The sequence below is a fragment of the Nerophis lumbriciformis genome, linkage group LG17, assembly GCF_033978685.3.
Source record: "Nerophis lumbriciformis linkage group LG17, RoL_Nlum_v2.1, whole genome shotgun sequence".
NCBI classification, from domain to species: domain Eukaryota; kingdom Metazoa; phylum Chordata; class Actinopteri; order Syngnathiformes; family Syngnathidae; genus Nerophis; species Nerophis lumbriciformis.
The window spans coordinates 7250929-7265000 of record NC_084564.2 but is presented as its reverse complement, the minus strand read 5'-3'; the positions used below and the strand labels follow the sequence as shown (position 1 = coordinate 7265000).

General features: G+C 44.8%; 1 protein-coding gene across 1 annotated transcript; it reads left to right on the top strand.

Moving 5' to 3' along the window:
- The first annotated feature begins 4799 nt into the window (after positions 1-4799).
- On the top strand, positions 4800-12740 carry spred3 (sprouty related EVH1 domain containing 3). Its single transcript, XM_061972346.1, has 6 exons — positions 4800-5112; positions 5659-5824; positions 5892-6060; positions 6128-6189; positions 10320-10472; positions 10735-12740. The coding sequence occupies exons 1-6, from the start codon at positions 5102-5104 to the stop codon at positions 11683-11685; spliced, it is 1512 nt and encodes a 503-aa protein (XP_061828330.1). The 5' UTR covers positions 4800-5101; the 3' UTR covers positions 11686-12740.
- The last annotated feature ends 1332 nt before the right edge of the window (positions 12741-14072 follow it).

Below are 14072 nucleotides of genomic sequence, written 5' to 3'. Positions count from 1 at the left end.
ATATATATATATAATCTCCTGATGATTGAGGGAACCCCTCATGAAACAGGCCTGTAGAGATGTAGTCTTGTGATTTTTTTCCCACACATACATATATTGCGCTCTACCACGGTATCGAGCACTATTTTTTGGATAATCTTATTAAGACATATATATATATATATATATATATATATATATATATACATATATACGTGTATATAGATTATATTTAAATGTGTGTATATATTAATGTGTGTGTGTGTATTTATATATATATATATATATATATATATATATATATGTGTCTATATATATATATATATAATATAATATAATCAGTGACGTGCGGTGAGGTTGATGGCTGGTGAGGCACTGACTTCATCACAGTCAGATTTACAAACATATGAACCCTAAAGAGTATCTTATTCACCATTTGATTGGCAGCAGTTAACGGGTTATGTTTAAAAGCTCATACCAGCATTCTTCCCTGCTTGGCACTCAGCATCAAGGGTTGGAATTGGGGGTTATTAAATCACCAAAAATTATTCCCGGGCGCGGCGCCGCTGCTGCCCACTGCTCCCCTCACCTCCCAGGGGGTGATCAAGGGGATGGGTCAAATGCAGAGGACAAATTTCATTACACCTAGTGTGTGTGTGTGACAATCATTGCTACTTTAACTTAACTTTAACTTTACACATACAAACTGTAGCACACAAAAAAGCACATTTAATTAAAAAAAACGTTATTATGGTCTTACCTTTACTTATAAAATAAGTCCATGAGCCGCTGTTGTGCTGGATTAATGCACCCCCTGACGAGAGTGTTATATCAACTAAAGCCCTCACTTCAACTTTCCACGTGCAAGATTGAATCTATTTAAAAAAGTGTAACCGAGGGTTTATAAATGTCGCCTATACTCTATGAAACTACAAAATAACAAACACGGAGGCTCCAGTTTACACGAGGACCACTTTATTTACATTCTTTCAAAAACTTCCGCTCCACTCCAACGTGTCATCACTTCCGCTCTTAGCGCCTTCAAAATAAGAGCTCAAGGCATATACTGTATAACAGCGCATAACAGGAACTTAACATCACAAAGAGGAAAGCCCATAAAAATAGGTTACAAAAGTTATTTAATAAGAAGGCAAAAAGTGCAAAAACAATAATGTTCGTGTTGGAGGAGTCGTGAATTAGGTACACCTGCAGTCTGCAGGTGTACCTAATGTTGTGGCCCTGCAGTCATTCACAACTCCTCCAACACGAACATTATTGTTTTTGCACTTTTTGGCTTCTTATGAAATAACTTTTTTAAATAGATTCAATCTTGCACGTGGAAAGTTTAAGTGTGGGCTTTAGTTGATATAATACTCCCGTCAGGGGTTGCCGTGCATTCTACGGCGGGGGTGCAGGAGGCGAGCCTCAGCCAGTGCGTCTTTTGCAGCCGTTTTATGATCGCTCAGCACAAGAAATACTTTACACACATACAGTTGTTGACAAAATACACTGTACATTATATACCTCAGCTAACTAAACTATGGAAATGTATAATATAATTCATATAGCAATACAGTCTCACTGCACAGCAGGCCAGCAGTTAGCCGAGTCCGCAATCCATGGTGAGGCACAACACAGTGACGTGCCTCAACTGGCTGCTGTTCACCGCACCGTCTCTTCTCAGTATTTGAACGGCAAATGTGAAAATTCAGCGATTTTAAATAAAAATAATCTAAAACGGGTGAAGTTAAATGGAAAATAACTTTATAGTATAATCACTGGATACATGTAACAATTTAATAAAAAACATTTCTTTTTACATGTTTTTTCTTTCCATGATGGCCTCACCTGCCTCTAGTGACTGCACGTCACTGATATATATATATATATATATATATACATATAAATAAATAAATATATATATATATATATATATACACACAGGTAAAAGCCAGTAAATTAGAATATTTTGAAAAACTTGATTTATTTCAGTAATTGCATTCAAAAGGTGTAACTTGTACATTATATTTATTCATTGCACACAGACTGATGCATTCAAATGTTTATTTCATTTAATTTTGATGATTTGAAGTGGCAACAAATGAAAATCCAAAATTCCGTGTGTCACAAAATTAGAATATTACTTAAGGCTAATACAAAAAAGGGATTTTTAGAAATGTTGGCCAACTGAAAAGTATGAAAATGAAAAATATGAGCATGTACAATACTCAATACTTGGTTGGAGCTCCTTTTGCCTCAATTACTGCGTTAATGCGGCGTGGCATGGAGTCGATGAGTTTCTGGCACTGCTCAGGTGTTATGAGAGCCCAGGTTGCTCTGATAGTGGCCTTCAACTCTTCTGCGTTTTTGGGTCTGGCATTCTGCATCTTCCTTTTCACAATACCCCACAGATTTTCTATGGGGCTAAGGTCAGGGGAGTTGGCGGGCCAATTTAGAACAGAAATACCATGGTCCGTAAACCAGGCACGGGTAGATTTTGCGCTGTGTGCAGGCGCCAAGTCCTGTTGGAACTTGAAATCTCCATCTCCATAGAGCAGGTCAGCAGCAGGAAGCATGAAGTGCTCTAAAACTTGCTGGTAGACGGCTGCGTTGACCCTGGATCTCAGGAAACAGAGTGGACCGACACCAGCAGATGACATGGCACCCCAAACCATCACTGATGGTGGAAACTTTACACTAGACTTCAGGCAACGTGGATCCTGTGCCTCTCCTGTCTTCCTCCAGACTCTGGGACCTCGATTTCCAAAGGAAATGCAAAATTTGCATGGTTGGGTGATGGTTTGGGGTGCCATGTCATCTGCTGGTGTCGGTCCACTCTGTTTCCTGAGATCCAGGGTCAACGCAGCCGTCTACCAGCAAGTTTTAGAGCACTTCATGCTTCCTGCTGCTGACCTGCTCTATGGAGATGGAGATTTCAAGTTCCAACAGGACTTGGCGCCTGCACACAGCGCAAAATCTACCCGTGCCTGGTTTACGGACCATGGTATTTCTGTTCTAAATTGGCCCACCAACTCCCCTGACCTTAGCCCCATAGAAAATCTGTGGGGTATTGTGAAAAGGAAGATGCAGAATGCCAGACCCAAAAACGCAGAAGAGTTGAAGGCCACTATCAGAGCAACCTGGGCTCTCATAACACCTGAGCAGTGCCAGAAACTCATCGACTCCATGGCACGCCGCATTAACGCAGTAATTGAGGCAAAAGGAGCTCCAACCAAGTATTGAGTATTGTACATGCTCATATTTTTCATTTTCATACTTTTCAGTTGGCCAACATTTCTAAAAATCCCTTTTTTGTATTAGCCTTAAGTAATATTCTAATTTTGTGACACACGAAATTTTGGATTTTCATTTGTTGCCACTTCAAATCATCAAAATTAAATGAAATAAACATTTGAATGCATCAGTCTGTGTGCAATGAATAAATATAATGTACAAGTTACACCTTTTGAATGCCATCCATCCATCCATCTTCTTCCGCTTATCCGAGGTCGGGTCGCGGGGGCAGCAGCCTAAGCAGGGAAGCCCAGACTTCCCTCTCCACAGCCACTTCGTCCAGCTCCTCCCGGGGGATCCCGAGGCGTTCCCAGGCCAGCCGGGAGACATAGTCTTCCCAACGTGTCCTGGGTCTTCCTCGTGGCCTCCTACCGGTCGGACATGCCCTAAACAACTCCTTAGGGAGGCGCTCGGGTGGCATCCTGACCAGATGCCCGAACCACCTCATCTGGCTCCTCTCGATGTGGAGGAGCAGTGGCTTTACTTTGAGCTCCCTCCGGATGGCAGAGCTTCTCACCCTATCTCTAAGGGAGAGCCCCGCCACCCGGCGGAGGAAACTCATTTCGGCCGCTTGTACCCGTGATCTTGTCCTTTCGGTCATAACCCAAAGCTCATGACCATAGGTGAGGATGGGAACGTAGATTGACCGGTAAATTGAGAGCTTTGCCTTCCGGCTCAGCTCCTTCTTCACCACAACGGATCGATACAGCGTCCGCATTACTGAAGACGCCGCACCGATCCGCCTGTCGATCTCACGATCCACTCTTCCCTCACTCGTGAACAAGACTCCGAGGTACTTGAACTCCTCCACTTGGGGCAAGATCTCCTCCCCAACCCGGAGATGGCACTCCACCCTTTTCCGGGCGAGAACCATGGACTCGGACTTGGAGGTGCTGATTCTCATCCCAGTCGCTTCACACTCGGCTGCGAACCGATCCAGTGAGAGCTGAATGCAATTACTGAAATAAATCAAGTTTTTCAAAATATTCTAATTTACTGGCTTTTACCTGTATGTGTGTGTGTGTGTGTGTGTATATGTATATATATATATATATAAATACAGTATATATTAATATTAATATCCATCCATCCATCCATTTTCTACCGCTTATTCCCTTTGGGGTCGCGGGGGGCGCTGGAGCCTATCTCAGCTACAATCGGGCGGAAGGCGGGGTACAATACACATACATACACATATATAAACATACATTTATACACACACACATCTACCACTTTTTCTTTCGTCTCTGCTGCCAGCTTTTTAGACTTCTTTGTTGTTCCCGGTGTCGCGGCGAGAGAGGCGGCATGTACACGCGTGGCCTGCTCGCTGTCCACGGTGCTGAAACAAGCCTGGTGCTTTTTTGAACGGCGATCACGTGCTCACGGGAAGGCAGAAAAGAGCCGCCAAACGACGCAGGGACGTATTTGCATTGCATACAGCGTCACATGGCCGCGCCGCGTGGACGAGCCTGTCAATGATTAGCGCAGGTAGAGAGAGAGAGAGAGAGAGAAAGAGAGAGAGAGGGGGGGGGGAGGGGGAGGGATGGAGGAGGAGGGAGGATGCTGCCAGCGGAAAATGGCTGCTGCAACCTGGAGCCTGTCCTGATCCACAGAGACGACACCGAGGCGGGCTGAGCCGAGCCAGGCCGAGCCGGGCCGGGCCGGGCCGGGTCGTGGCGAGGGGGGGTGGTGGCGGCGGCGGTGCTGGCGGGACTGAGACGACGACGACGAGGAGGAGGAGGAGAGAGCGGATGCGGGGAGGATGTGAGCGCCATCGGCGTGTGTTTGCGGACCAGAGCGCGAGGAGAGCCCGCTGCGAGCGGCGGCCATGGAGGGCGAGTAAGTCCCGACATCTTTGTCATCCACGATCTTGCAAATGTAGCGATATAACCGCCAAACATGGCGCGGGGGAGGAGGAGGAGGAGGAGGAGGAGGGAGGGAGGGGGGAGTGGGGGGGCATCGCGCCATTCAAGACGAGGCGTCGTGATTTTTATCAACGTGTCAGCCTTCCATTATGATTTTTCCACAGGGGAACTTTATGAATGAAACGTGTTTCCGGCCCTCCTTCGTCCGTCACCCGCGCACGCCTTCTTTTCCCGCCGCTGTCATTCTCGCGATTTGCGCGGAATTTGTCGCGCCTGGTTCCGTCCCATTCATAAAAAAAAAAAAAGGGCCGACATGTATGTCTGCTGGCGTTCGTGGGGAGGAGGGGGGGGGGGGCGGGGGACACGACGCTGGAAGCATCGCGAGGTTTTGCGTGTGCACGTTGGAGCAAAACGTGCGCGCGTTCATTGACGTGCGGGGACGGCTCGTTCTTTCCTTTTTGTTGTTGTTGTTGTTGTTGTTGTTGTCCATCCACCCCCTTTCTTTCCCTTCCCGCGCCAGCGTGCGTGTTCGCGCGGTGGTGATGACACGTGACGACTCCAGCGGCGGCTGGGTGCCCCTCGGGGGTGGCGGCCTCAGTCACGTGGTCATATGCAAGGGGCGGAGCAGCAACGGCCGGGGGCGGAGAGAGCACGTCATACGCGGGGAGAGGCTGCGAGACCGGGCGGTGAGTCTCACCTTCTCGGAGCGGGGGTCACCGCGGCCGCCGCCACTCACTCCGGTTGTGTCTCCAGCCCGTGTTGGAGTGCGCCGTCCAGAGGGGGCTGGTCTACAACAAGGTTAACCCCATCTTTCACCACTGGCGGGTGGACGAGCGCAAGTTTGGACTCACCTTCCAGAGTCCCGCCGACGCCATCTCCTTCGAGAAGGGTCTGCAGGCCATCTTGGACAAGCTGGACCGAGGTGAATAAGCAACGTAGACCTGCGCCGTGAACAAGTATAGAACCGCCGCTCTGCTGATGTCTTTCAGGCTCCGACTCGCCCTCGTCGTCCACGCCGGAGGAGGCAGACACTGAAGATGACGGCCAAGCTGTGAGTACACCGGTTTGTGATTCGGACTATACATTTGGGAGTCCTTTTAAAGTTAAAGTTAAAAGTTAAAGTACCAATGATTGTCACACACACACTAGATGTGGCGAGATTATTCTCTGCATTTGACCCATCACCCTTGATCACCCCCTGGGAGGTGAGGGGAGCAGTGGGCAGCAGCGGTGGCCGCGCCCGGGAATCATTTTGGTGATTTAACCCCCAATTCCAACCCTTGATGCTGAGTGCCAAGCAGGGAGGTAATGGGTCCCATTTTTATAGTCTTTGGTATGACTCACAACCTACCGATCTCAGGGCGGACACTCTAACCACTAGGATGACGGTACCTTTTGCGGGTCCAAAAATGTACAAACCCCGTTTCCATATGAGTTGGGAAGTTAGATGTAAATATAAACGGAATACAATGATTTGCAAATCATTTTCAACCCATATGCAATTGAATATGCTACAAAGACAACATATTTGATGTTCAAACTGATAAACTTTTTTTTTTTTTTTGGCAAATAATCATTAACTTTAGAATTTGATGCCAGCAACACGTGACAAAGAAGTTGGGAAAGGTGGCAATAAAGACTGATAAAGTTGAGGAATGCTCATCAAACATCCCACAGGTGTGCAGGCTAATTGGGAACAGGTGGGTGCCATGATTGGGTATAAAAACAGCTTCCCAAAAAATGCTCAGTCTTTCACAAGAAAGGATGGGGGCGAGGTACACCCCTTTTGTCCACAACTGCGTGAGCAAATAGTTTCTCAAAGTGCAATTGCAAGAAATTCAGGGATTTCAACATCTACGGTCCATAACATCATCAAAAGGTTCAGAGAATCTGGAGAAATCACTCCACGTAAGCGCCATAGCCGGAAACCAACATTGAATGACCGTGACCTTCGACCCCTCAGGCTGCACTGTATCAACAAGCGACATCAGTGTGTAAAGGATATCACCACATGGGCTCAGGAACACTTCAAAAACCCACTGTCAGTAACTACAGTTGGTCGCTCCATCTGTAAGTGCAAGTTAAAGCTCTACTATGCATTTATCAACAACACCCAGAAACTACGCCGGCTTCTCTGGACCCGAGATCATCTAAGATGGACTGATGCAAAGTGGAAAAGTGTTCTGTGGTCTGACGAGTCCATATTTCAAATTGTTTTTGGAAATATTCAACATCGTGTCATCCGGACCAAAGGGGAAGCGAACCATCCGGATTGTTATAGGCACAAAGTTGAAAAGCCAGCATCTGCAATGGTATGGGGGTGTATTAGTGCCCAAAACATGGGTAACTTACACATTTGTGAAGGCACCATTAATGCTGAAAGGTACATACAGGTTTTGGAACAACATATGCTGCCATCTAAGCGCCGTCTTTTTCATGGACGCCCCTGCTTATTTCAGCAAGACAATGCCAAGTCACATTCAGCACGTGTTACAACAGCGTGGCTTCGTAAAAAAAGAGTGCAAGTACTTTCCTGGCCCGCCTGCAGTCCAGACCTGTCTCCCATTGAAAATGTGTGGCGCATTATGAAGCCTAAAATACGACAGCGGAGACCCCGGACTGTTGAACGACTGAAGCTCTGCATAAAACAAGAATGGGAAAGAATTCCACTTTCAAAGCTTCAACAATAGTTTCCTCAGTTCCCAATCGTTTATTGAGTGTTGTTAAAAGGAAAGGCCATGTAACACAGTGGTGAACATGCCCTTTCCCAACTACTTTGGCACGTGTTAATTATTATTTGCAAAAAATAAAATAAAGTTTGAGTTTGAACATCAAATATCTTGTCTTTGGAGCATATTCAACTGAATATGGGTTGAAAAGGATTTGCAAATCATTGTATTCCGTTTATATTTACATCTAACACAATTTCCCAACTCATATGGAAACGGGGTTTGTAAATCCAAGAGTAGAAAAGGTAACAATCCAGGGACCGATTTGGATCTTGTACAATAAACAGAAGTGTACCAGTAGTCCATTCCCCCCCTCAAAGCAGGCCGTGGCCCCCAGTACTCCAAAGTGTATATTGGTACCTTTTACAGGTCCAAAAATGTTATACGAAAATAAATCCAAGTGTACAAAAGGTGGAAACCCAGGGACTGATTTGGACCTTGTACATAAACTAAAGTGTACCAGTAGTCCATCCACCCTTTAAAGCAGGCCGGGGTCCCCAATACTCCAAGGTGAATATTGGTACCTTTTACAGGTCCAAAAATGTTATACGAATATAAATCCAAGTGTACAAAAGGTAACAATCCAGGGACAGTTTAAGACTTTGTACAATGAAACAGAAGTGTACCAGGAGTTCCCCCCCCTCCCCTTAAAGCAGGCTGGGGTCCCCAATACTCCAAGGTGAATATTGGTAATGTATAACTACATTATGCTCCAAAATTCTAAAAGTTAATTGTACAAAAAGTAACAACCCAAGAACAGTTTGAACATTGTACAATGAAACGGGAATATACCAAGAGTGTATCCCTTAAGGCAGCCAGGGGATCCCCAGTACTCCAGAGTTAAGATTGATACCTTTTTTAAAAGACCCAAAAAGTGTAAAAGTCAAGTTTATAAAAGGTAACAATCCAGGTACAGTTTTGGACCTTGTGCAATGACACAGAAGTGTACCAGGAGTCCATCCACCCTTAAAGAAGGCCAGGGTCCCCAGTAGTCCAAAGACAATATTGGTACCTTTTTACAGGTCCAAAAGTGTACAACAAGACATGTTCCAAAATTCTAAAAGTTAAGTGTACAAAATGAAGTGCCCCATGAACAGTCTTGAAACTTGTACAATGAAATGGGGAAGTACCAAGAGTCTATCCCTTAAGGCAGTCCAATGTCCCCAGTACTACGAGGTGAATGATGGTACCTTTTACAGATCCAAAAAGATACAACTATGTTGCTAAGGTGTAAAAGTCAAGTGTACAAAAGGTAACAATCCAGGGACAGTTTTGGACCTTGTATAATAAACAGAGCTGTACCAGAAGTCCATCCCCCCTTAAAGCAGTCCAAGGTCCCCAGTACTACGAGGTGAATATTGGTACCTTTTACAGGTCCAAAAAGCTACAACTATGTTGCTAAGGTGTAAAAGTCAAGTGTACAAAAGGTAACAAAAAAATGTTTTGGACCTTGTACTATGAAGTGTACTAGAGTGAACCAGGAGTCTATCCTTTAAGTCCTTCCAGGGTCCCAGGGTACTCCAGTGTAACCAATGGTACCTTTTCAAGATCTAAAAAAGACACTAGTATGTTCCCAACTTGTAAAGCCAACCAGTTAAAGTACCCCTAAGGGTACAAAAATCAACAAGAGTCTACATATCCTGGTACGACACCAAAATACCCCGTACTACCTACTCAGTGGCCTAGTGGTTAGAGTGTCCGCCCTGAGATCGGTAGGTTGTGGGTTCAAACCCCGGCCGAGTCATACCAAAGACTATAAAAATGGGACCCATTACCTCCCTGCATGGCACTCAGTATCAAGGGTTGGAATTGGGGGTTAAATCACCAAAAATGATTCCCGGGCGCGGCCACCGCTGCTGCCCACTGCTCCCCTCACCTCCCAGGGGGTGATCAAGGGTGATGGGTTAAATGCAGAGAATAATTTCGCCACACCTAGTGTGTGTGTGACAATCATTGGTACTTTAACTTTTTAAGAGTAAAATTAGTCTATCGGGTAACTATTTGTACCATTTCAATGTCGAAAAAGGAACTCGTATGCAAAAATCAAATGTGTGTAGAAGAAGAACTTTAGAAAATAGCAACCAAAAAAAAGATTTTGGACCTTGTTAATGTACCTCAGAGGACTAAATAATTACTAGACCCCAATGGAAATGTTTGTACTTGTTCCAGGTCCAAAAAGTCAGGTATTGTTATTGTTACCAGGGACAAGCGGTAGAAAATGGATGGCTGGATGGATATTGTATGTTTTCAAACAATAAATTGTACCCCTAAAAAGTACAAGAACCACATCCTGGATACAAAAGGGACCTAAACAGTGAAAGAGTCTAGTCCCCCAACCACAGGCTTGGTACTTTTTCCAGAACCAAATGTCAGGGTTACACAAGTAGGACAAGCTATCGTAGTCTTCCTGAGTGTTGAGTCATATATGATGATGATGTGCGGCCTCTGCCAGTCCCATACAGGAAGTGAGTCCTCGTCCAATAGCAGGAAGGAGATGCTCCCCAAACCCATCACCATAGTGACCAGCGAGTCATCCGCCACCTGCTTCGTGCGGACCGAGGAGTTCAGTTTCGGATCCGGCGGAACCATGCAGACGCCTGCTCAGGTGCGACAGGGTTGGTTGGTACCCTCATGAAGGGGGCTAAAAAGGTGACCATATAAGCACACATTTTGTGCTGAACTGGTCTTGGTGTAGGATCAGGCTTAAGTTGATTGTTTGGGCCTTCCCGGAGTCCAGTGTCTGCTTGTACAGGAAGTCAAATTAAGAGGAAAGTGACCTCTGCTCGGATTAAATGTGAGATGTGAGATAAGTGGTCCTCAGCGGGACATTCTCTTCCTGACTCTGTAACTTTACACCATCTGTGCAGATCCACACCAGGCCGGGACAGCAAACGACCACTCCGTTAAACCCCCTGGCTCCGCTGCCGCCTGCTCCACCCTCCCCTCCGGCCTCGTCGCCTCTGTCCCCCCTCTCGCCTACCATCTCGCTGCTGGAGGAGGGGGACCTGCGCAGCGTGGATCCCTGCAAGGACCTGTGGGGGTCCAGAGGGTACGAGGACTACCGGCGAGCCGGAGCCACCAGGACTATGGTCGGGGGGCTGACCGGGGGCGTGGTGGTCGAGAGCGGGGGGAGTCATCAGGACAAGACGGAGTTGTGCGTGGTCCGCTTCGAGAAGGAAGCGGGGACGGCGGGCTGCGAGGTGACCGTGAGTTTGGACAGCAAGGCCGCCCAGCGTCTGTCCTCCTCCTCGCCCACCTGCATGTCCATCCCCAACGCTGTGTCCGGCGTGTCCTCAGGGGCCGGCTCCCCCCAGGAGACCGGCAAAGGCTCCCCTTCGCCCTGCTGCATACACACCTCCTTGGCAACGCCTCGGTCGCGGACTCGTAAGAGGGGAGGAGGGGACCCGGGGGCCATCTCTCCTGACGACGACAGCCCGTGTCCCCAGGCGTCGTCGTCGTGCTCGTCCCGCTGCGTGTACTGCCGCTCCGTGTTCAGCGCCTCGGAAAACGGGCGGGGCCGCTGCAGGGACGCCCCGGACCCGGCCCTGCACTGCCTGCGCCAGTGGACCTGCGTGTGGTGCGCAGAGAGCCTGCTCTACCACTGCATGTCGGACTCCGAGGGGGAGTTCTGGGAGCCGTGCTCGTGCGATGACTCCCTGGGGGGCCACCCGCACCCCCTCTGCTGCGCCCGCTGGTTGGCCCTCGTGGTCCTGTCGCTCTTCGTGCCCTGCATGTGCTGCTACCTGCCTCTGCGCGCCTGCCTGCGCTGCGGCGAGAGGTGCGGCTGCTGCGGGGGGAAGCACAAGGCGGTCCGGTGAGACCGGGCTCGGGTCGGGAGGGCTCTCTCGGCGAGGGTGCGGAGCCCGGAAGCCCCTCCACTGCATTCCGCTCTCTCTTCTCAACCCGGGGCCTTCTGGACTCGTCCACGCCCGCCGAGGAGGCCGCTCGGCCCGGGTTCTGTGGCGCCGCACGGAGCCTTGGACCCCGCTAATGTAGAATTAGCGAGCAGAGACTTGTCAACGCAAAGGACCAGGGTGGGTAACCATGATGTGCTCCTTTAGACAAACAAAGATGGTCGGTCTATTTTAGTACACGTCAGACACGCTACCACACACACGGGAGGGGAAACGCTTTTGTGTTCGCCTGCGTCATCCGTGGTCAGATGAGTCGCCCTTTACCTCCAAACTTTACCTCACGCCACACGTCCACGAGCTGGAGGAGGGACCAGAGGACAATTACTAGCTGCAATGACAACCGTGACGGTGCTTTGTAACTGTGGGGAGTTCAAGGAAGTTTCATCTCCCCCAAAGAAAAACGAACCCTGCTAATAATCTGAGGATAAAAAAGTGCAATGAAGGAGTATTTTTGTACGCCAACGTCGGGGGGGAAAAGTGAATCCTGACGCGTGCGAACTGGCAAGGGGCCGCAACATTAGGTACGCCTGCATGACGACGGCCGGTACAAAAAGTAAAGAGGACAGGTCAGAGTATTAGGAAGCGCTGGTGTGCCTAATGGATTGGCTTCTAAGGACGGAGTGAAATTACTCCACAAGCATCTTTTTACTCACGCCCAACTGTTCACAAACTATTTTCTTCTATTAATAAATTATTTGCAAGTCAAAAAACTAAATTTTTCAATTAAAAAACAATTCATAAGTAAAAAAAACAAATATTTTCTTCAAGTAAAAAATGATTCATAAGTAAAAAAGCAAAAATTTTCTTCAAATAAAAGACGATTCAACGAACGATTAAAACGATAAAAAAAAACCAAATTACTTCAAATAAAAAAAGATTCACAAGTAAAAAAAACAACACAATTTTCTTCCATTAAAAACGATTTGCAAGTAAAAAAACAAAACAATTTTCTTCAATTAAAAAACGATTCATAAGTTACAATTTTTTTTTCTTCAATTAAAAAATGATTTGCAAGTAAAAAAAAAACAATTCTTCAATTAAAAACGATAAAAAAAAAGTTATTCAATTACAAAATGATTTGCATGTAAAAAAAAAATTAAATTAAAAACAATTCATAAGTAAAAAAACCAAACAATTTTCTTCATATAAAAAGCGATTCAACGAACGATTTAAAAAAAAAACCCCAATTTACTTTAAATAAAAAAAGATTCACAAGTAAAAAAACACAAATTTCTTCCATTAAAAACGATTTGCAAGTAAAAAAAAAATGTCTTCAATTAAGAAATGATTTGCAAGTTAAACTTTTTTTTTTAATAAAAACGATTCTTTAGTAAAAAAAAAAAAATCTTCGATTACAAAAATGATTTGCAAGTAAAAAAAATTAATTATTAAATTAAAAAACGATTCATAATTAAAAAAACAAAAAATACATTTTCTTCAATGAAAAAATTATTTGCAAGTGATTTTTTTCCCTTCCATTAAAAAACGATTAATGAGTAAAAATAAAACAATTTTCTTCAATTAAAAAAATATTTGCAAGTGAAAAAAACAAATTTCTTCCATTAAAAAACGATTCATAAGTAAAAAAAAAAAAATTCAATAGAAAAATTATTCGAAAGTAAAAGAAAACACAATTTTCTTCCATTAAAAAATGATTTGCAAGTAAAAAAAACAATAATGTTCTTGAATTATAAAACCTATTTTCTTCAATTTAAAAGTATTAAGAAATATTTTATTTAATTAAAAAACAATTAGTGAGTATAAAACCAATTTTCTTCAATAAAAATGATTTGCAAGTAAAAAAAAGTTTTCTGCAAGTAAATAAATATTTGTAAGTATAAAGACGATTTCTGAAAGTAAAAAAACGCCTCGTGGGAAAAAAACCCATTTCTGCAAGTAAAAAAAAACATGTCAACAAGTAAAAAAATCGATTTGCAAGTATAAAAACTATTTTCTTTCATTTAAAAAATTATTAACAAGTATACAAATTATTTTCTTCAATACAAATAATAATATGCAAGTAAAAATCCAATTTTCTGCAAGTACCGGTACATTTGTTTTTGCAAGTATAAAATCTATTTTCTGCAAGTAAAAAACGCCTTGCAAAAAAAAAACTTTCTGCAAGTAAAATAATTTTCAGCAAGTAAAAAAACGATTCGCAAGTATGGAAACTGTTTTCTTCAATAAAAAAAAAAAAGATTTGCACAAAATTATTTTCTTCAGTTTGAAAAAACGACAAGTAAAATCCAATTTTCTACAAGTAAAACAATTATTTTCAATTTAAAAAAACG

What these genes read in the sequence shown, in the direction of transcription:
- spred3 (XM_061972346.1), top strand. An exon ending in AGAGGCTGCGAGACCGGGCG is followed by an intron (nt 5,825 to 5,891) that starts GTGAGTCTCACC and finishes TTGTGTCTCCAG; the next exon opens with CCCGTGTTGGAGTGCGCCGT. An exon ending in CTGAAGATGACGGCCAAGCT is followed by an intron (nt 6,190 to 10,319) that starts GTGAGTACACCG and finishes GGCCTCTGCCAG; the next exon opens with TCCCATACAGGAAGTGAGTC.